The sequence below is a fragment of the Quercus lobata genome, chromosome 9 (assembly GCF_001633185.2).
Source record: "Quercus lobata isolate SW786 chromosome 9, ValleyOak3.0 Primary Assembly, whole genome shotgun sequence".
Classification (NCBI taxonomy): domain Eukaryota; kingdom Viridiplantae; phylum Streptophyta; class Magnoliopsida; order Fagales; family Fagaceae; genus Quercus; species Quercus lobata.
Window position 1 is genome coordinate 11,651,412 of NC_044912.1, and position 23,292 is coordinate 11,674,703.

The 23,292-nt window shown below is 34.2% G+C and overlaps 1 protein-coding gene and 2 pseudogenes across 1 annotated transcript; all 3 read left to right on the forward strand.

Annotated features, from left to right (window-relative positions):
• The first annotated feature begins 6,208 nt into the window (after positions 1–6,208).
• On the forward strand, positions 6,209–7,084 carry LOC115960582 (annotated as a pseudogene).
• A 1,505-nt stretch (positions 7,085–8,589) lies between these two features.
• On the forward strand, positions 8,590–9,743 carry LOC115960581 (acidic endochitinase-like). The gene has a single exon (XM_031079524.1). It carries the CDS (start codon positions 8,632–8,634, stop codon positions 9,514–9,516), a length of 885 nt encoding a protein of 294 aa, XP_030935384.1. The 5' UTR covers positions 8,590–8,631; the 3' UTR covers positions 9,517–9,743.
• Positions 9,744–18,088: 8,345 nt separating this feature from the next.
• On the forward strand, positions 18,089–19,160 carry LOC115960580 (annotated as a pseudogene).
• Positions 19,161–23,292: the final 4,132 nt, after the last annotated feature.

A 23,292-nucleotide genomic window follows, 5' to 3' on the forward strand; every position in this document is an offset into this window, starting at 1 on the left:
ACGTACGTAGTTGTAATTTTTAGGGCATGGTAGAGACTCCAGAAAAACAAATTCTGTTCATTTACGAGTTAGCACTAAATTACTAATCAATCACCTTGACTATTAACTATTATATTAGTACAAAGTGTACAACCAAAAACTTTGAAGGGGGTCGATGCCCTATTTTTTCAAAAGGTACTCTTCTCCTGAACACCAACTTCTGAGAAAAATTTACTCTAATCATAAAAGATGGCCTAAAAAAAACCTTCTTTATCACTCTTATCGCGGATAAGTATGATACAGGTTTTTCATCTATATATCATTGTTCTGATCTATATCTACTTAAAAGCATGCATAAAAAATTATAAAAATAAAAAAATAAAAAAAGTTTAAAACCACAAGAACAACATGAAAATAAAAGAGCAGCCAGAAATTTACAGGGGAAGTCACTCTTAAGCTACCATAATCAAGCATAATAAGCTGCACGCTGTGCTGATAACTTCACCTCAGGAATGCAAAGAAGCACACAAGAGTGATATTGGTTCCGGCTCGTCTTAGCTCATGATGTGATAGTGAAGAAGAGCCGAACCAATATCACACCATGTCTACTTCCCTGGAAATCAATTCTTACATCTTTGTCTTGATGTTGAGAGAGCTGAAGCCTACCTCTTATTTATGTCACGAACTGTGTAGTGCTCTTGTTACAGGGGACTAATCACAAGGAAGCAGCATATTCTAAGCGTATGCAAAACATTAATTTATCATGATCAATATTTAGGAATCCCACTAGCTAGGTCGTTTCATGTTTATCAATGGCCAGACTAGGAATCTACCTTCTAAAAGCTACACTAAAACTATTCATCTCGCCCAATCGTATATTATATAATAAAAATTGTGTCGTGTTATGTTGTTGCACTAAGTGATCACCCTCTTAGTTTTTTAAAAATATTTTTTCTCATCCTTTCTCCATATTATGTCGTATGTCACACTTTAAGTACATTACATTAACATAGTTGCATTACTTGATTTTTCCAATAGAGATAACTTGAGTTCAAATTTCCCCCTCCCTACTTATTGTAAACAAAAAGAAAAAAAAAATCAGTTTTAGAAGGCCAAAAAAAAAATACTACTTGTATTAGAATTTTTCCACTAAGTGTTTCTAATTTCTTTTTTAAAATTTTATTATTTATTTTATATTATTTTTAAATAATAAAAATTGGTTCTTATACGTTGTACTTACACTATGAGCTTCCTCTAAGTATTACAAATTATATGACTTAATATTTTCATGTGACTCATTATAATATATTAAAATTATTATTATATTTTATTATTCATTATTCAATTTTAATTATTTAATTTGAAAAATTTTTAATTTAATTATGATTCTTAATAATTAAATTATGCATATATACGTGGATGGTAGATATATAATATTATTATATCTGAGAGCACAAATATAAAATATATGTGTGGGGCCGGGAAACTTATGATCCGGCCCACGCTCTATTAGGGCTCAGGGCCCATGCCGAGGAGGGTGTGTGCCGAGGACGAATGATGAAAGGCCGAGGTGTCAAGGGGAACAGCTGGGGACGACCCTGTCCTCGGCACTCCAGGACCTCAAAGGGAAGAGCAACGCCTTGATGAAGGACGCCCCCAAAAAGCCCTCTGAAAGAGATTTGAGTAGAATGGGACCCACATGGGGGTACGGTGCAAAACTGGTTCAGGGTAAACATGTCCCCTCCGCATTAAATACACCAGCCAGCGTCCTGACCATGTTAATGAGAAAAGATGCCTGGGCAGGGCGACTTCGATCATCGCAACTAACAGAAAGTAAGGAGGGACAGCTGATGGGACGGGTACAGAAGTAAGCACCTGCCTGACCAACAAGTGGAGGGCTAAGATCAACCAAGAAGGACTATATAATGTAAAGGTTAATGTACCAAGGAGGGGACTGGGAAAAATGGCCAAAAACCAAAACCTCCCAGCCCGCCTCCAGGAGAGAGATTCCTGGGGCGAACACGATTTAACTATGTATGAACACCACGGAAAACCCACCATCTGGTGACTAAGACCTAACCTTTCAAACCCACGCTCTATAAATGATATTGTTTAGGCCTTTTTACGTGCGAACCCGACACTATTATCGGTCGTTACAAATCGTGTCCTCACAATATGTATTGCATATCATATATTCTTGCTATAAATACTATCCGAGGAAAAATGGTATAAACACGATAATGAAACTTATATTGGTCAATGAATTGCAATTCCAAATTTAAAACAAATGCCATGAAAGATGACAAGTAATCCATATATGAAAACCAATCATAGGATTATCATATCTTCGTACACTTCTTGAAAAAATATGAAGATAAGTAATGCTAGGAATACTACCATTATACGAGATAGAGCTTACAAAATAAAATGTCACCAATCACAAAAATACATTTCAAACATTCATTTATTAGGTGGTTGAAGTTTATTAATTATATTCATTATCACATCAATTTATAATTTAATGTAATAAAACTTGTAGTAAGTTTAACATTTTCTTATATGAAAATAAGCAAACAAAAATGAAGGAGGCTCGAAAGATAGAGCTTTAATAATTATGATTTTTTTCCACTTTTAATTTAGAAAAATATAAACGTGGAATGTTTGCTATATAAATTATAAAAAGTCGATCAATGAGGAAATTAAGATAATAAGCTCCTCAAACATTCAGTTTCAATAGTGTTGTACTAATGATAGTTAAGAAATTTTAAAAATCTAAAATCATAATAGCTTTTTATATGACAAGACAGCAACCTCTCTTGCGATTTTATGAAATGATACTCCTCTTTTGAGGTTTGTATAAATGAAATACTTAATTTTCACTAACATAATATTTTATTTTATTTTAAATTCCTATTAATTTATACATACTGAAGGGGGAGGGCGTCATGCATCCACAAATCGCAAGAGAATAGAGTGTCATTTCATTGGGTAAGAATCTTTTTTAAAAATGAAACATTATGTTAGTTTAATCACAGTTTAAAAGAGTATTAGTTAAACCATTGCATTCATACAAAGCTTAATGAGTGAGTATTATTTATACAAATTTTTGGGAGGGAATATCATTTTCATAAACATCAAGAGAGGGGCAATGCATGTAATTTTCCAAAAGTTTTAATAATATTCATTAGTGATGCACATATTTAATATTTGAATAACCACAGCGCACTCTTGGCGCGATGGTTGTACTTGTGGAGTGTGACGGGTAAAAGCCAGGATTCAAGTCTCTAAGAAGGAGCTTCACACACATATACACTTAGATTATGTTAGAATATAATTTCTATATTGTATAATAATAATAATGATTCTCAAAAGAAAATTCTGAATATTAATTATTATAGGAAAATCACGTGTATTTCAAAGAACCTAGGGGCGTTTGGTAATACTGTTCTAATAACGTTATTTGTATTTTTTGGAAATACATGTGGTTGAAAGAGTGTATGAAAATACATGTAATGTTGTTTAAAAACTGAAAACATGTGTTTAAACACATGTACCAAACGACCCCTAAACTTTTGGGCATAGGCTCCCTAGCTTAGGAATAATTATCACAGTTTTAGGATACGTGCTAGAGATACCGTCTCCTAATTTACATGTGGCTTTCCATTAATGTTTCCTAATTGAGCACTGCGAAGGATTAAATGTTTGGTCATGGCCGGTGAATATGCTATATATATGTATATAGTCATGGTCCATGGTTATTGAATCTTTGAGCCTTTATAGATTATATTTGCATTCGAAATTTGTGCACTTGATGAAAAGAAGTTGGAAATGGGGTAATATCAATCAGTATATTTGATGGTTTTAATTTCTCGTAAGATCTTGGCAAAGATGCATATATTTTGTAATCTGACCAAATCAATGTGACACTGAGAGGCAATTGATAAAGTTCAATGTATGGAACAAATTCTGTTACCTTAAATTAACAGTCGATTGGAGGATTGTTAAATGGAAAAGCTAAAGGTCCCCTTTGTGTATTTTAATTTGAATTAAATATTGGAAATCATGAAAGGGAAAGGCATAAAGTTGAGGATAGCATTAGTGACTCGTAGGTGTCTCAACGTTGTGGCAAGCTAGGTTAAAGTATAGCAATCAAATAATTAAGGAGTGGAGGTTGGGAAATTCAAATTTAAAAATAAGTTTCATTATTATTTTAATAATTAAAATCTTTGATAGTAGATTTTTCTTGGCTATGATTTGCAAATTATTGATTTGTCAACTCAATGAAAATATTGATCAACATGCATGGGTCAATTGAGTAATTATTTAATATTGTGGGAATAATATTGCTTCATTCTTTGTCATAATACTATGTTTTAGTAATTAAAAATATGGTGAGACTGACCCAGATAAAAATCATTTGTCCCAACCTACATGCTATACTCTATGTTCCACCAATTGTAGCCTACCATTTGTCATTTTTTTTCTTACATATTTTTTTTTTTTTTAGAGTTCCTTATAAATTAAACAAAGCATAAACGAAAAATCAAAAATCAAACACTTAGCATTCTGTAATTAGTGAAGTATAAAGCAAAACACTCATAGTGGGATAAATTTTTTTATTTTTTTATTTTTTATGAATCTAACCATTCATAAAAAAGAGGGAACATTTATTAAATAATTTTCGGGTTAAATTAGCAATATGGTGCTAAATCTAGATCTTAGAAAAGCGCACTAAATGACGTTGAGGGAAAGGGGACGTTGAGGAGTTCAGTATGTACTACTCCAATAATTGCTTCTCCAAATCTTCCAATAATATCTTTTTATACGGGAAAAAAAATAGTGACATCTTTAAAAAAAATTAAACAAAATGACAGCATTTGGTTATTTTAATACATGTGTTTATTGTATGAACAATATTACTTCATGATATATATGTTTAGCAAAAAAAAAAAAAAAAAAAAAAACCCAAAACTATAGGGTTAATTTAAAATATAGTATATATATCCAAATTAATAATATTTTGATGTGTTCAGTAATCAGTAATGTGCTATAGAGTACTCTGAAGTGCTCAATAATTTTTAAATGCAAGGTAATAAAATAATATCATCCTCAAAAAACATTTAGACTCCATAGTCCATAGTCATTTTTTAAATGTAAGATAAAACTTTCTATATATATATATATATATATATATATAAGATAAACTAAATAATCATAATTGGTTCTTGCAGTCAAATGGTGCCTCTCTTCCCTTAAAAAGAAATATGAATTGCATTCAAGGCAAGGACGAGGAGGACTTTGAGAGAAGAAAGGCTACCATCCATTGTGTGGATAAAAAGGATAAGCTAAACAAAAAGGTATAAGCTAAGCAGTAGTAATTAATCAGATTGACATCTTCTGGAAGACTATTGGAATTTTTTGTCCCTATCATGAAGCATATGCCACGTACTAGGTCTTGTTTCACATTCTTGACTATCGGATAGTATGCGCATCCTTTTCAAGATTGACGGCTTTAAAGTTCGAAAACCAATTAGACGTAGCTTGTTCTTGAATTTGGGTGACAATATCTGATGGGAATAGGTCCATAATAAATAAAAATATACTTGTACCGCAACTTATAACCGATTTTCTAGGTAAGAGCTTATAGTTCAACAAGTTTTCACTTCTTAATGTTTTTAACGACAACATTCAGAATTCATATCCTTCCTAACTCTTTTGTAATATCTACCTTATTTTTAAAAAAAATTGCAAAGTAAATTTGTTTCCTTAAATAAAATCCTCAAATAAGATTAATATACAAACAAGTCATACATGCATAATATTTCTTTCAAGCAGAGACTACACCGGAGCATATGTACCCATGCACAAGTTCAACTTTGCTTTTTAACTCTTTCTTTGAGGGAGGGACCAGGTTGTCGTAGCTTGATTGATGGGATGCTTGAATTGTTAAATGAATTTTGGGCTAGAATTCGTTAACTGCAAGACACGGCTGTCATACTTTTCTACCCTTATAAACCTTGTGGCATGACCCTACTTCAAATTTTCACATGAAATCCATTTTATAGTTAAGTTTTTTTTTTTGTTTTTTTTATATTTAATAGTGTACATAATAAAATCAAACCAATTCACAATAAATTTGTACCCACTCCACTATTCTTGATCCCAAAAAAAATAAAATAAATTAAATTAAATAAAAAATAATAATAAAAAAACCTAAGAGGATCCCAATATGGCTGCCCATAAACAAGCATCATTAATCTTATTGTCCCTCTTAATCATCTCTTTATGTAAATCCTTACAGGCTGCTGGGATTGCCATATATTGGGCCCAAAACTCTAATGAAGTCTCCTTGGCTGACAATTGTGCTACAAGGAACTACCAATATGTGAACTTAGCTTTCTTAAACAAATTCGGTAATGGTCAAACCCCAATGCTAAACCTAGCTGGGCACAGTGACCCCAGTGCCAATACTTGTACCCGTTTCAGCTCTGAAATCAAAGCTTGCCAAGGGCAAGGCATCAAAGTCTTCCTTTCACTTGGAGGCTATGATGGCAGCTACACACTTTCTACAGCTGATGATGCAAAGCAAGTAGCAAATTACCTTTGGAAAAACTATCTAGGAGGTGAGTCCTAGGTGATGCAGTTTTGGATGGCATTGATTTTGGCATTGAGATTGGTTCAACCCAACACAATGGTGAACTTGCTAGGACACTTAAATGGAATTAGCCAACAAAAAAAGGTGTACTTAGCAGCAGCTCCACAATGTCCATTCCCAGATACTCATCTAGATACCGATATCAAAACCGGTTTGTTTGATTATGTTTGGGTTCAATTCTACAACAACCGTGATTGTCAGTACGCAGGCAATGCTAATGACCTTTTGAATTCATGGAAAACATGGACTACGGTTCAAGCAAAGCAAGTGTTCTTGGGGGTACCATCTCGGCTCCAGAGGCTGCTGAAAATGGTGGATTTATCCCAGCTGATGTGATCAAAAATCAGGTCCTTCCATCTATTAGGAGACTTCTCCCAAGTATGGAGGGGTTATGATTTGGAACAAAATTTTGATAAGGGGTATAGTGCATCCATAAAGAGTGCAGTCTAAGTCTAAGTCAATGCCTAAACCACTCAATGCCCTCCTGAATAAGGAATGCATGGTAGCATTTTCACTACCTATGGATTGTAACAGAGATTTATGACAATAAAACTTGCTTGCATGTACTTCATTTGGAAAAATATTGAATATAATGTTGCAATTGACACCTATCATATTCAAGTTTGTTTTGAGCCTTTGCATTCGTAAATTGTATGATTTTTCACTCCAAGCAATAGCTTAAAGATTTATGTTGATTTTTTTGGAAAGTGTAGGGCTTAATTTGAAATTTCTGAAAATGTAAGATTTTAAAATATAGTTTATCCAAATAATATTCTGTTGTGTTCAGTATTATGTTATACATAGAATACTCTGTAGTGCTGCCATCTTTAATCAATACTTTTTAAATGTAATCTAATAAAATAATATCATCCTTAAAAATTATATAGACTCCATACAGTAATTTTTTTAACTGTAAGATAAATTATATATATAATCATCATTAATTAGTTTTTCAGTGAATTGGTGCATCTCTTCTCTTATAAGGAAATATGAATTGCATTCAAGATATTAAACCATGAGCTATGTCATTCTACCTTAAAACTAATTGACAATAAAAAAGACACACTCAAATCTTTTATGCATTTGATATCATGTCCTATGAACCTATTTTTAGAGTAGTTGTTAGAAGTCAAATTATGGTCCCCCCAATCCCTCCCTCAAAATAATGCCCCCGCAACTCAAACCCATAACTTTAGGTCTGATACCACTTATCAAACCGTAAGCTATATCACATTCAAATATTTTATGACATTTAATATAATGTTTTGTGGACTAGTTTTTAGAGCAATTGTGGGGGGTGAAATTGTGCCCCCAACACAAGGCAAGCAAAAAGAAAAGGACTTTAAGGGAAGAAAGACCATCTACTGTGTGGACTTGTCGAACCGTAAGATATATCACATTCAAATATTTTATGACATTTAATATAATGTTTTGTGGACTAGTTTTTAGAGCAATTGTGGGGGGTGAAATTGTGCCCCCAACACAAGGCAAGCAAAAAGAAAAGGACTTTAAGGGAAGAAAGACCATCTACTGTGTGGATAAAAATTAAAAAGGATAAGCTAAGCAGTCATCATATTGGCATCTTCTGGAAGACAGTTGGAAATTTATGTACCTTCATGAAGCATATGCCATTGAAGCCTTACAAACTTCCAATTAGATAAAGTAATTTGGCAGGTGTCTATTTGCCACGTACGAGGTCATATGTCACTTTCATGGCTATCGGATAGTAAGCTCTTTTTCAAGATTGGTGGCTTCAAAGTTTGAAAACCAATTAGACATAGCTTGTTCTTGAATTTGGGTGACATGTGATGGGAGTGGGTCCATTATAAATTAAAAAAAAAAACTATATAGTTCTTTTTTTTTTCTTTTTCTTTTTTTTTTCCTTTTTTTTTTTCATTTTTTTGGATTTAATAGTGTACATAATAGACTTAATCAGCTATAAATTTGCACCCCCTCGACCATTCTTGAGCCAAAAAAGAACCCAAAAGGATCCCAACATGGCCGCCCAAAAACAATCATCATTCCTTTTATTGTCCCTCTTAATCATCTCTTTATGCAAATCCTCACAGGCTGCTGGGATTGCCATATATTGGGGCCAAAACTCCAATGAAGGCTCCTTGGCTGACACTTGTGCCACAGGGAACTACCAATATGTGAACATAGCTTTCTTATCCACATTCGGTAATGGCCAAACCGCAGTGCTAAACCTAGCTGGGCACTGTAACCCCAGTGCCAATACTTGTACCCGTTTAAGCTCTGAAATCAAAGCTTGCCAAGGGCGAGGCATCAAAGTCCTTCTTTCGATTGGAGGCGGTGCTGGAAGCTACTCTCTTTCTTCAGCTGATGATGCAAAGCAAGTTGCAAATTACCTTTGGAATACCTATCTAGGAGGTAAGTCCAATTCACGTCCACTGGGCGACGCAGTTTTGGATGGCATTGATTTTGACATCGAGTTGGGTTCAACCCAACACTACGATGAACTTGCTAGATCACTTAATGGATTTAGCCAACAAAAAAAGGTGTACTTAGCCGCAGCTCCACAATGTCCATCCCCAGATGCTCATCTAGATGCCGCCATCAAAACCGGTCTGTTTGATTATGTTTGGGTTCAATTCTACAACAACCCTGGATGTCAGTACTCAGGCAATGCAAACAACCTTTTGAATTCGTGGAAAACATGGACTGCTGTTCAAGCTAAGCAAGTGTTCTTGGGACTACCAGCCGCTACCGCGGCGGCTCCAAGTGGTGGATTTATCCCAGCTGATGTGCTCAAATCTCAGGTCCTTCCATCTATTAAGACTTCTCCCAAGTATGGAGGGGTTATGATTTGGAACAAAAATTTTGATAATGGGTATAGTGCATCCATAAAGAGCGCTGTCTAGGTCATTGCCTAACTTGCAAACAATATGGCATGCTGAATAAGCTACTCATCAATAGGTTCACTACCTATGAACTGTAACAAATATCTATGACAATAAAGCATGGTTGCATGTAATTCATAATTTTGATGCATATAGCAGACTGTAATGTGACATTTGATATCTATCATATTCAAGCATTAAATCAAAGTAAAAAGAAATAAAACAAGATAATCTATACTGAGTTGTAATGCTTTTGATTTAGGAAACTTTGAATGTTTGATGCACTGAATGAAGACAATATTAGGAATAATATTAATCCTTATGGTCGGAAATGAAAGATTCAGTAGATTCATTGTTTCTCTTCATAAGTTGGTTGTTACTATTTTTTATATAATCTCCGTATGGTGTACCAAACATGCGCTACAAAAACATTACAATTCAATGATATTATCTTATTCTTCTATGCAGAGTTGATCTTCCTCATCTATAATAATAATAATAATAATAACAACGAAAACACAACACGACGATAAACCAGTTGTCGAACTAATTCAACAACTAGCTCAAGTGGAAGTTGAATTATTCTCATAGGATTCAGGAGCTAAGCCACTTCTCTATTAATCTAATATCAAATACCATTTAAATATATATATATATATATATATATATGTTGGGTGTACTGCACCATGAGTCCAGCCCACATAATAGACATGCTCATGGTTCTTAACTTTTCTTCATTATGTACAAAGTCAGCATGGGTTGGTTGGCTTAGGCGTGTCCAACACACTGAAGGAAGAAAGAAAAGAAAGAAGTAAAGGGCAAGGTCATTCGGCTAAGGGAGAGTTGAAGAAAAGAAATTGGTTAAAGCAAAGTCAAGATAAGTTGGCTTGCATTTATTGTGACTTGATGTGAAGAGTGTGAAAGGGAGAAAAGAAGGAAAAGATGAAGCACTACAAAAAAAAAGGTCATGTAGCCACGTTTTTAAAACGCGGCTATAGATTAGAAAAACGTGGCTATAGGACGATTTGGCCTATAGCTACGTTTTTTTAGGCCACGTTTTCAAATGTGGCCTAAACCTCATGACTATAGGCCTAAGGAGGTCTATGGCCGCGCTTTTCAAACGCGGCCTAAAACCAGGACTTATGGCCGTGTTTAAAACATGGCCTATACCTATAACCGCGTTTAAAACGTGGTTATAGGATCGGACCAATGGCTGCGTTTGTGCAAAGGGAAAAAAGAAGTGAAGTCCCAGAGTGTGGTGAGGACTTGGTGCAATCTTGAAGAACTGCGTGAGTGAGAGGAAGCAAAAGAGAAGAGAAAAATAGAGAGAGTAAGAGAAAATACACATTGAGAAAGAGAGCAGTGAGTGAAAAGAAAAATAGAGTTTTTTTTACTCAAGTTGTATCTCTAAGTGTTGTAATCTCTATTTAATATAGTGAAATTATTCGAAATTTGTCCTGTGGTTTTTCCCTTCAAGGATAAAGGGTTTCTACGTAAATTTTTGAGTTCTTATGTGGTTGTGCTTCCGCTGTGCTTGCTGAAATTTATTCACAGTTATATATATAGAATTTTTCCCAACAATATAAATATATATATATATATATATTTGAAGTCGGTTTTAATTTTTAAATGAGGCGGATCTTATCACCCGCAAAGCTTCTCATCTCCTTACTCCTAAACTCCTCACTTGGCCATTGTTTATTTATTTTTATTATTTTATGAAAAGACTGTAACTTTATTAAGAAAAAGATAAATTTAGTACATCTTGAGTCAAAACAGACTCAATAAAAGCTTAATTTTCTTTTATCCAAGTTACATAATTTTCAATACTCTTGACATGCTAAGCCAAGATGTAAACTAGTCGGTTCCCTGAACATGTGAGATCTGTGAAGTCTTGAATGCTTGTAACTTCTAACAAATGCTTGCGATGATGTTTAGACAGACACTCAAGGACTACTAACACCAAACACGGCGTCTACAATCAGTTTTGAATCACATTCAAAATGAACATCCCTTATACCAACGTCCCAAGCGAAGTCCACGGCTTCCTCCAAAGCTTTGGCTTTGGCTTCTAATGGACCCGAAGGGCAGTACACCTTTTAGTCAGAAGTATTATATTTGGGCCTAAATTAAAATTATATTATTCCTATTTATATTGCCTCCCATGCTTTTGATGTATTATGTGTAAATATAAGGAAGAAGTCAACGGATCCACTATGAACCTCATGCGGACTATTTTTAAGTTCCGTACCTCCTTAATTATGTCACTCATATTATATTTAGTGTTATATCAATGCTGATATTTGAAATTGTAAGGATGAATTTATTTAACCATGTGTTGGCTTTATTCCATGACAAATTTGCTTGTAATACAGCACTTAGAAACCATGTATTTAGATGGGAATCATGTAAGGGTAATGTGTGAGAGAGTGTGAAGAAATGCTCAAGACAGTGCAGTGAAGCAGGGACTCGCGGCTGGATCTCGCGGGAGGCTCGCGGCTTGCAAGCCGCCAAAAGTTGCACACGCGCAGAGCATGCAGGGGAGCTGAACAGTCATGCCAGCTGGAGCACTACAGGACAAAAATCCAGACTGGCCCTTTAGTTAGCTCGCGGCTTGAACTCGCGACTCAGTCAAGTTGCCAGCCAGCCCTATTTTGGAAAAACTGACTCTTTGCATTCCCTTCTCACACCAGTATAAATACCCCTCATTCCCACAAAATATGAGTGGCTATTCAGAAAGAAAAAAACCCTAAGAGAGGTTTCTTCAAAACACCCACCCAATTAGAGAGAGCTACTCATTCTTAGAGAGAAATATTTGTAGTCTCTTCTCATTCCCTCTCTCATTGTCATACCTATTGAGAGGAGATTTCTATCAAAACACTACCCACACCCATTTAGAGTGTTAAGTGTTTTTGGAGCTTTGGGAAGCATTGGAAGATGCCAAGGATGGCGGATGCTATGGATTATAGCGGAATCCGGTAAGTTAGAAAAGAAAAAGGTTCGGCGCAACCTTGTTGGAGCAAGAAGCTTGGAGGGCTTAGGTACATCGGGTAGATTAGGCTTGGAGGGTCTATTGTTGTTCATGTATACCAACTACATTTTCTAGTGGATTATTAACCGCTTGGAGGGCGGCGGAGAGGTTTTACGCCGAGAGCTTCGATTTCTTCTTCGATAACACATCGTGTGTTGTTCTTGTGTTTGCATCTCTCTTCCCTTTATCTTTGCCTTTTATTTTCTGCTGTGGATGTGATTTTAATTGGCATAGATTGTTTACCAATTCTGTTTTATAGTTTTTGTTCATTTTCCGCACACTAGTTATTTGTCATAAAGTTTGAATTGGTTAATTTGTAAATTGGGGGTCTAAACGTTCGAGGATGTTTTTACACTATTTGAACTTTCAGAAATGATAGTTTAGTAGTAATGACATTTTTTTTTTTTTTTGATATCTCATATTTTTTATTCTAACTTCATAATTCCCTTCTCATTATCTTTTTTTTTTTTTAAATTAAAGTTAAGAGTCTCTTTATATTTCAATTGTTACCATAAGCGTAAAAGGGAGAGAATTTGACTTGTATAAAAAATTAGAATCTACTTAAATTACAACCTCTTGAATCATGACAATCCTTCATTCTCCTGTATTTAACTGTAAACTTTTGTGTGATGCGATGAACATGATGAATCTCGTAATGTATAATCAAATGACACTTAACACTTATACTATTTCGTATGTAATTAATAAAGCTACCCATCTCAGGAAAAAAGAAAAAAAGTTTAAGTCTATCTCTACTCTCTAGTGGCAGAAAGTTGGCCATCTTTAATTGTGAGCTAGCATTTGGAATTTATGCTACTTCAAAAAGCATATGCCATTGAAGCACAAACGTCCAATTAAATGTTTGATGAATAGGAAATTCCTGTTTCCCTAAAAATTTGTACAAAATATCTATGCATTATACACCAGGTTTGGCTTAGCCTAAGCTAAGGAAACACACAATTGAATCCCAGGAAAAAATATGTTACAACTTACAAGTTACGACAGTCATTATACTTATTCGATTTTTCCACACAAAAATATTGTCTTATACACGGAAAGACACGTTATAATTTTTCTTCCTTTGTCTTTGCTTTGGAGCCCCACATGAACGGGACAAGTTGTCTTCTAATGCCATGTTCATTTATAATAGACGACAAGGTGATGGTATTTATTCAGTGTAAGACCCGTTACTCCTATGTAAGAAGAAAAGCAGGCATTAATTTATTGTGCTTTGAGAGAGAATTGAATAATTACACGAAAATTACAGACATGATAATGACAACTCGGAAACAAGAATACAAAAATATGTTAGAGCTGTCAATAAGAAAAAATGGTTGTAGTTTGTATTGACTTATTTCCTCATTCTTAAAGAGAAAAAAATTGCCTCTATTTCCTCTTCTTCTTTTTTTTTTTTTTTTTTAATGAGAGCCAATAAAACTACAAAAAGATCTGTAAGATTTATCTATAAATTTTTTTTTTAAAAAAAATTTATACTACCATGCTATAATTCCCTTGTGACTTTGGAGACCGACATGCACCTGTATCTTTCAGTGCCACCTTCACCTATATTGGCCCAAAAGACGGGGTTAAATACCCAGATGCTGCCAAATCTTCCTATCCCTTGGACCTAGGCAAAACAAGGAAATGTCTACTTATCTGCGGTTCCACAAGACCCAATTCCTAATGAGAATCTAGATTTGTTCTATCGAAAATGGCCACTTTGATTATTTTAGTTTCAAATTTCAATTCTACAACAACCTAAAAGTGTCATTATACGAACAATGCTGCAAATCTTTCAAGCACTTGGAACCAATTATATTCAATCCAAGCAGCTATATCTTTTTTGGGATTCCTGCAGATCTTGAGTTGGATATATTTCGCCTGATCAATTTACTAAAGTCTCAGATTCGTCCATGTACATAAGATGGGGAGGAATCATGCTATTGAAAATGAAAAAAAAATTAGTTTGACAAAGTGTACAGTACTTCAACGCTATCAGGGACAGTATCTGTAATTTATTAGTGCCATATTACCATAATTACCTTCATGTTATGTCACGTTCATTTTTGTATATATAATTCGATAATTATAAGTTAAAACCTGAGAGGGATTCAAACTCTGGTTCTCTTAACATGACCAAATTATGCCATTAAGATATAAGATTTTTAAATATTTTACATTTCCTTTTCATAATCTATTATGATTACATGTTTGCATGTACTTTAAAAAAAATACTAAACTGTTTCTTTTTCAGCAGTCTAATGAATAAATTATTCTGGCCCCCTAAAAAATAAGTCCATAATTTTGAATGGAATTATTCAAAAATCTGACCAGCAACCACCACTTGATAACTTTGTAAATCCTATATACATACAGCTGTTAAAATTTCTGTATTTCATTCACTTTTTATGGCGCTGTGGGTTTTTTCTTTTCTTCATCATTGGCCTACTTGAAAATTGGTGATTGAGGTGTTATTGTAAGGCCCTCTTAAAATTCATGATGGACAAGGAACTAAACAAGAACGAAGGGAATCCCAAAGCGTGGGTTGAAGAGTGAAAAAGCGTGGGTTGTTTCGTCATTTTGGCTCTGCATCCTTGTGTTATATATAGAAATACTCTGAAGTGCTGCCATCTTTAATCAAAACTTTTTAAATGTAACGTAATAAAATAATATCATCCTTAAAATTTATATAGACTCCATACAGTAATTTTTTTTATTTAAATGTAAGATAAATTATATATATATATATATATATAGTAAGATAAACTAAATAATTATCATTAATTGGTTTTTGCAGTGAATTGGTTCATCTCTTCCCTTATAAGGAAATATGAATTGCATTCAGGCTGTGAGTTATGTTATTCTAACTTAAAACTAATTGGTAATGAAAAAGACACATTTAAATTTTTTATGCATTTGATATTGTGCCTCACGAGCCTGTTTTTAGAGTGATTATTAGAAGTCGAATTGTGATCCCCCCAATTCCTCTCTCAAAATAACGCTCCCGCAACTCAAACTCATAACCTTGACTCTGATACCACTTGTCAAACCATGAGTTATATCACACTTAAATCTTTTATGACATTTGATATACTAATATTTTGTAGACTTGTTTTTAGCATAGTTGTAGAGGGAGTGAAATTATAGTACCCAACACAAGTCAAGCAAAAAGAAGAGGACTTTAAGGGAAGAAAGACCACCATCCATTGTGTGGATAAAAATTAAAAAGGATAAGCTAAACAAAAAAAAGATAAGCTAAAGCAGTCATCATATTGGCATCTTCTGGAAGACAATTCGAAATTTATGTCCCTTCATGAAGCATATGCCATTGAAGCTTTACAAACTGCCAATTAGATAAAGTAATTAGGCAGGTGTCTATTTGCCACGTACGAGGTCATGTTTCACTTTCATGGCTATCAGATAGTAAGCTCTTTTTCAAGATTGGTGGCTTCAAAGTTCGATCGAAAACCAATTAGACATAGCTTGTTCTTGAATTTGGTGACAATATGTGATGGGAGTTGGTCCATTATAAATAAAAATGCACCTGTACTGTAGCCTATAACCATTTTTCGAGCAAAACTTAGGTACAGTACTTATATACTGTTTCTTAGATTCCCCTTTTAAGATTTTACCATGTGAATTTTTTCTCATGGAAAGGAAATGTATTTTTTAGTTAAGTAACCACATGACTGAATCTTAAGAGGGGAACTTAAGAAACAGCACATAAGGTACTGTACCTAAATTTTGTCATTTTCTTTAAAAGTAACATTTGCAATGTAAATTCTTATCCTTAAAAAAAATAAAATAAATAAAAATAAATAAATAAATCCTTAAATCATTGAGATTATACAAACATGTCATACAAACATAATATTACTTTAAAGCAGAGGCTACACTAGATAGAACATGAGAGAAATCATGAACTCTCTTGCTATTCCAACCTTTACCCATCCTTTATAAGCCTCATTTAGTCATTTCCCACAAAATTAACCCCTAAATCACATCTGAAAGTTGAGAGAAACCCAATGAACTTTGATAGCCAAACACCTATTTATCAATTCTCTCTACTTTCTCAACTCTCACTGTAACCAAATCCTTAAGAGGTGATCATTTCCATCACACTCATCAATACTGTTGCGCTGTGAGCTGTGCCATTTTACCTCAAAACCAATTGGGGATAAGGAAGACACTCAAATCATTTATGGCATTTAACATCACGTTACGTAGGCCTGTTTTTAGAGTGGTTGTAGGGAGTCAAATTGTAGTCCCCCCAACAATCCCTCCCTCACAATGACACTCCCATGATTTGAACCCATGACCTTGGCTCTGATACCATTTATCGAACCGTGAGCTGTGCCATTCTATCTCAAAACCAATTGATGATGAGGAAAACACACTCAAATCTTTTATGGAATTCAACATCATGATGTGCGACCTGTTTTTAGAATGGTTGTAAGGGATCAAATTGTGGTCCCCTAACAAAAACCATTCAATGTTGATATATGAGAGTTGATTGGAGCTGTCGGTATAATTGGAACACACCCATTTTTATCATTATTATTATTATTATTATTATTATTATTATTATTTTAAGACTTCAAAATTTTAAGTCTTAAATCGTCAACCTAAATACAAATGGACCTACACAAAAAAGGTATTTTATTTTTAATAAAGAAAGTTAATTCCACACCGTACCAGCCGGTTCAGCATCTTTCTCTCTTTCAGATTTACATTCTCTTTCCTCTTTCTTGGTTGCGTACAACTTAAGTCGAATAGCTTGAATTTCAGCTTCTTTAAATGCCCAATAAATTTGAGAGCTTACAAAAGTTATGTTTAAAGTCAAAAGAAACTTTCATATGTCAGATTTTTTTTTCATTCTTTTATTATTTTCTAGCCCCTAAAAACTGTCAAAAGTCCTCTTAAATGTCAGTTATTCCACTTTTTTTTTTTTTTTGATGAATTTTTAAGCCCTCATTTAGTTCACGTGTGAAAGGTAAGCTTAGTATCTTAAATTTAAATTAATTTTTAATTCTTTTCATAGATATAGATGTTTAGCCTTGGGCTTGGGTCGGGTTTAAGATTACAAATTAGTCTAATCTATGAATTTATATATATGGACTTTGAACACTATTTAATTATATATATATATATATATATTTAGCGGTAATTTCAAAACGGTACATCGGTATTAACTGCTATTGAAATATATATCGTTCTTTTGGCCAAACCAAAACGGCTTCTGGTACGAAATTGACTCCCTTAATTTTAATGATAAATACAAGCAAATTTTGACATGGAATATGGCAACACAAAATAAAACATAACACTTATAACCATTTACTTCACATGACCTTATTTTAAATTTAAAATATATATATATATATTATAGTTTTTTTAATATAATTATAGGTAGAAGATTTGAACTTTGAATGTTTTCATTGAAGACACCATAATATGATGGTTGAACAATTGAAGTGAAAGACTCTTGGCAATCAATTTTATAATTTTTTTTTTTTTCATTTTTTGGATTTAATAGTGTACATAATAGACTCCACTCAAACAGCTATAAATTTGCACCCCCTCAACCATTCTTGAGCCAAAAAAGAACCCAAAAGGATCCCAACATGGCCGCCCATAAACAATCATCATTCCTTTTATTGTCCCTCTTAATCATCTCTTTATGCAAATCCTCACAGGCTGCTGGGATTGCCATATATTGGGGTCAAAACTCCAATGAAGGCTCCTTGGCTGAAACTTGTGCCACAGGGAACTACCAATATGTGAACATAGCTTTCCTATCCACATTCGGTAATGGCCAAACCGCAGTGCTAAACCTAGCTGGGCACTGTAACCCCAGTGCCAATACTTGTACCCGTTTAAGCTCTGAAATCAAAGCTTGCCAAGGGCGAGGCATCAAAGGTCCTTCTTTCAATTGGAGGCGGTGCTGGAAGCTACTCTCTTTCTTCAGCTGATGATGCAAAGCAAGTTGCAAATTACCTTTGGAATACCTATCTAGGAGGTAAGTCCAATTCACGTCCACTGGGCGACGCAGTTTTGGATGGCATTGATTTTGACATCGAGTTGGGTTCAACCCAACACTACGATGAGCTTGCTAGATCACTTAATGCATTTAGCCAACAAAAAAAGGTGTACTTAGCCGCAGCTCCACAATGTCCGTCCCCAGATGCTCATCTAGATGCCGCCATCAAAACCGGTCTGTTTGATTATGTTTGGGTTCAATTCTACAACAACCCTGGATGTCAGTACTCAGGCAATGCAAACAACCTTTGAATTCGTGGAAAACATGGACTGCTGTTCAAGCTAAGCAAGTGTTCTTGGGACTACCAGCGGCTACCGCGGCGGCTCCAAGTGGTGGATTTATCCCAGCTGATGTGCTCAAATCTCAGGTCCTTCCATCTATTAAGACTTCTCCCAAGTACGGAGGGGTTATGGTTTGGAACAAAAATTTTGATAATGGGTATAGTGCATCCATAAAGAGCGCTGTCTAGGTCATTGCCTAAACTTGCAAACAATATGGCATGCTGAACAAGCTACTCATCAATAGGTTCAATACCTATGAACTGTAACAAATATCTATGACAATAAAGCATGGTTGCATGTACTTCATAATTTTGGTGCATATAGCAGAAAATAATGTGACATTTGATATCTATCATATTTAAGCATTAAATCCAAGTAAAAAAAAATTGTAGGGTCACGTTTTTCAGGCCAAGCCCAATATGCATGGGACCTTAAACCAATGAACCCGATACAATGAATTTGTAGAGAGTTGGCCAAAGAGTTAGGCTTTAGAGTATGGACAGCGGTCGTCATGGCGTTCTTTACGTTACATTAAGACGGGCTGGGTTCATCTGAGAGGACTGATCCTCGGCCCAGCCTGGGGAGCCCTTTTTTTGGGGCCTCTGGTGTGTTGAGGGGTCTTCGCCCCGCCCTCTTTGTCTCTCTTTACTCCCTTTTTATAGTAGTTTTCTTCCTCCTTAATGGGGTCCCTAGAGTAGGTACTTGTCCCATCAGCCCTTCCTTCCAGTTGTTGGGAGTGGTTGTAAGGATAGAGAAGTATGGCTGTGTTAGGCACAAGATACTGAATGCAATAATGGCAGTCTTTCCTTTAGACACTTTCGTTTTCCTTTTCTACTTTAGTATTTTTCCTACTCCGTGGGATGATAGGGAGTGTCACTACCAGTGGCAGGTTGCCTCCTTCATCTTCGGCTACACCGTGCCAAGGAGGATTCTCCCCATGACCGAGAAGGGGTTTTCCTCCCCGCAACCGAGGAGGGATTTTTCCCTTGGGCTGGGCCTTTGGCCCAATGTAGACATCGACATGGGCCTACTGGTCTTTTACCCCCCACAGAAATAAAACAAAATAATCTTTACTAAGTTGTAATGCTTTTGATTTAGGAAAATGAATGTTTGATGCACAGAATAAAGACAATATTACGAATAATATTAATCCTTATGACCGAAAATAAAAGATTTAGTAGATTCATTGTTTCTATTCATAAGTTGGTTGTTACTATTTTTTATATAATCTATGTATGGTGTACCAATCATGCGCTACATCAAAAACATTACAATTCAGTGATATGTTATCCTATTCTCAATGATATCATCTTATTCTTCTATGCAGAGTTGACCTTCCTCACCTATAATAAATAATAATAATAATAATAACAACTACAACGAAAACACAACACAACGATAAACCAGTTGTCGAACTAATTCAACAACTAGCTCAAGTGGAAGTTGAATTATTCCCATAGGATTCAGGAGCTAAGCCACTTCTCTGTTAATCTAATATCAAATACCATTTTTTTTTTAAAAAAAAATTGACGACGGTTTTAATTTTTAAATGAGGCGGGTCTTATATATCACCCGCAAAGCAATTCATCTCCCTAGTCCCTACTCCTAAACTCCTCACTTGGCCATTGTTTATTTATTTTTTATTTTTGATGAAAAGACTACAACTTTATTAAAAAGAAAATGAATTCATTACATCTTGAGCCAAAATGGACTCAATAAAAGCTAGATTTTCTTCTATCAAAGTAACATAATTCTCAATACTCTTGGCATGCTAAGCCAAAACGTGAGCCGACCGATTCTCTGTTTGCTTAACATGTGAGATCTGTGAAATTCAGAATGCTTGTAACTTCTGATAAATACTTGCGATGATGTCATAGATGAACACTTGGACTGCTAACACCGAGCACGGCGTCTACAATCAATTTTGAATCACATTCAAAATGAACATCCCTTATACCAATGTCTCAAGCAAAGTCCACAGCCTCCTCCAAAGCTTTGGCTTCGGCTTCTAAATGGACCCAAAGGGCAGTACACCTTCTAGTTAGTAGTATTATATTTGGGCCTAAATTAAAATTATATTATTCCTATTTATATTGCCTCCCAGACTTTTGATGTACTATGTGTATATATGGTCTAGGAAGAAGTCAACGGATCCACTACCAACCTCCTGCGAACTATTTTTTAGTTCTGGACCTCCTTAATTATGTCACTCATATTATATTTAGTGTCGTATCAATGTTAATATTTGAAGTGATAATTTAGTGGTAATAACATTTTTTATGATATCTCATATTTTTTATTCATAATCTTTTTATAAAAAAAATTAAAATTAAAAGTTTCTTCATAATTCAATTATTACAAAAAGCGTAAAAGGGGGAGAATTTGACTCGTATAAAAAATTAGAATCTACGTAAATTACTAGCTCATGTGTCTTGACAATCCTTCATTCTTCTATATATATAACTGTAAACTTTTGTTTGATGTGATGAACATAATGAATCTCGTTATGCATAATCAAATGACACTTACACTATTTAGTATGTAATTAATAAAGCTTCCCATTTCAGGAAAAAAGAAAGAAAGTAAAGTCTATCTCTACTCTCTAGTGGCAGAAAGTTGGCCATCTTTAATTGTGAGCTAGCATTTGGAATTTATGCTACTTCAAAAAGCATATGCCATTGAAGCACAAACGTTCAATTAAATGTTAATTTGATGAATAGGAAATGTCTGTTTACCTAAAAATTTGTACAAAATATTTACGCTGCATTATACACCAGGTTTGGCTTAGCCTAAGCTAAGGGACACACAATTTTACACAATTGAATCCCAGCAAAAATATGTCACAACTTACAACAGTCATTATACTTTTTCGATTTTTCCACCCAAAATTATTGTCCTACACGTAAAGACACGTTATAATCTTTCTTCCTTTGTCTGTGCTTTGGAGTCCCACATGAACGGGACAAGTTGTCTTCTAATGCCATGTTCATTTATAACAGACGACAAGGTGATGGTATTTATTCAATGTAAGACCCATTATTATATGTAAGAAAGAAGACCAGCACGCATTTAATGTGCTCAGAGACAGAATTGAATAATTACACGAAAATTACAGACATGATAATGACAACCCAGAAACAAGCATAAAAAAATATGTTAGAGCTGTCAATTTGATAATTTTTTTTTTACATACCAATAAAAAAAATGGTTGTATAGCTATGTGTATTTGTCTATACTTATTTCCACTTGGAACCAATTATATTCAATCCAAGCAGCTATCTTTTTTGGGATTCCTGCAGATCTTGAGTTGGATATATTTCGCCAGATCAATTCACTAAAGACTAGATTCGTCCATGTGCATAAGATGGGGTGGAATCATGCTATTGAAAATGAAAAAAAAATTAGTTTGACAAAGTGTACGGTACTTCAACGCTATCAGGGACATTATCTTTAATTTATTAGTGCTATATTACCATAATTACCTTCGTGTTATGTCACGTTCATTTTTGTATATATAATTCGAAAATTATAAGTTAAAACTTGAGAGGGATTCAAACTCTGGTTATCTTAATAGGAGCAAATTATGCCATTAAGATATAAGATTTTTAAATATTTTATATTTCTTTTTGATAATCTAATATGAACAAAGTTTAGATACAAAATAGGTTTTAACCTTAAATTATAACCTTATTCAATATATTTTTATTAGAAGTGAATTTTAATAAGTCCACAATTAGATTATATCTTCTTCTTATATCCTCCATACTTGCAAAATTTCTAGAAAATTAAAGAACAATAGCTATGTTATCAATAAGTTATTTAAATTGTAAATTTTTGTAGTTTAAAATTATCCACAAAATATAAAGTTATAAATTATATAGTAAATAATATCCGACTGACACAAAATTTGACATGTGTATTAAGAGTGTAAAGAACATGCAATTCAATGGTTAGATTTTCAAAATATTTAGTAATGTTTATTTTATTGAGTAAAGTTGTAGTCTAAGGCTACAACCAATTTTGTCTGGTAAATTTTGTTCATATAATTATATGATTGCATGTACTTTAAAAAAAATACTAAACTATTTCTTTCTCAGCTGTCTAATGAATAAATTATTCTGGCCCCCTAAAAAATAAATCCATCATTTTGAATGGAATTGTTCAAAAATCTGACCAGCAACCACCACTTGATAACTTTGTAAATCCTACATATATATATATATATATATATATACAGTAGTCAAAATTTCTGTATTTCATTCACTTTTTATGGCGCTGTGGGTTTTTTCTTTTCTTCATCATTAGCCCACTTGAAAATTGGTGATTGAGGTGTTATTGTAAGGCCCTCTTAAAATTCATGATGGACAAGGAACTAAACAAGAACGAGGGGAATCCATAGAAGTCCTTCATTTGTTGTTTATCAGGTTGGGTTGCGAGTTGCTGTG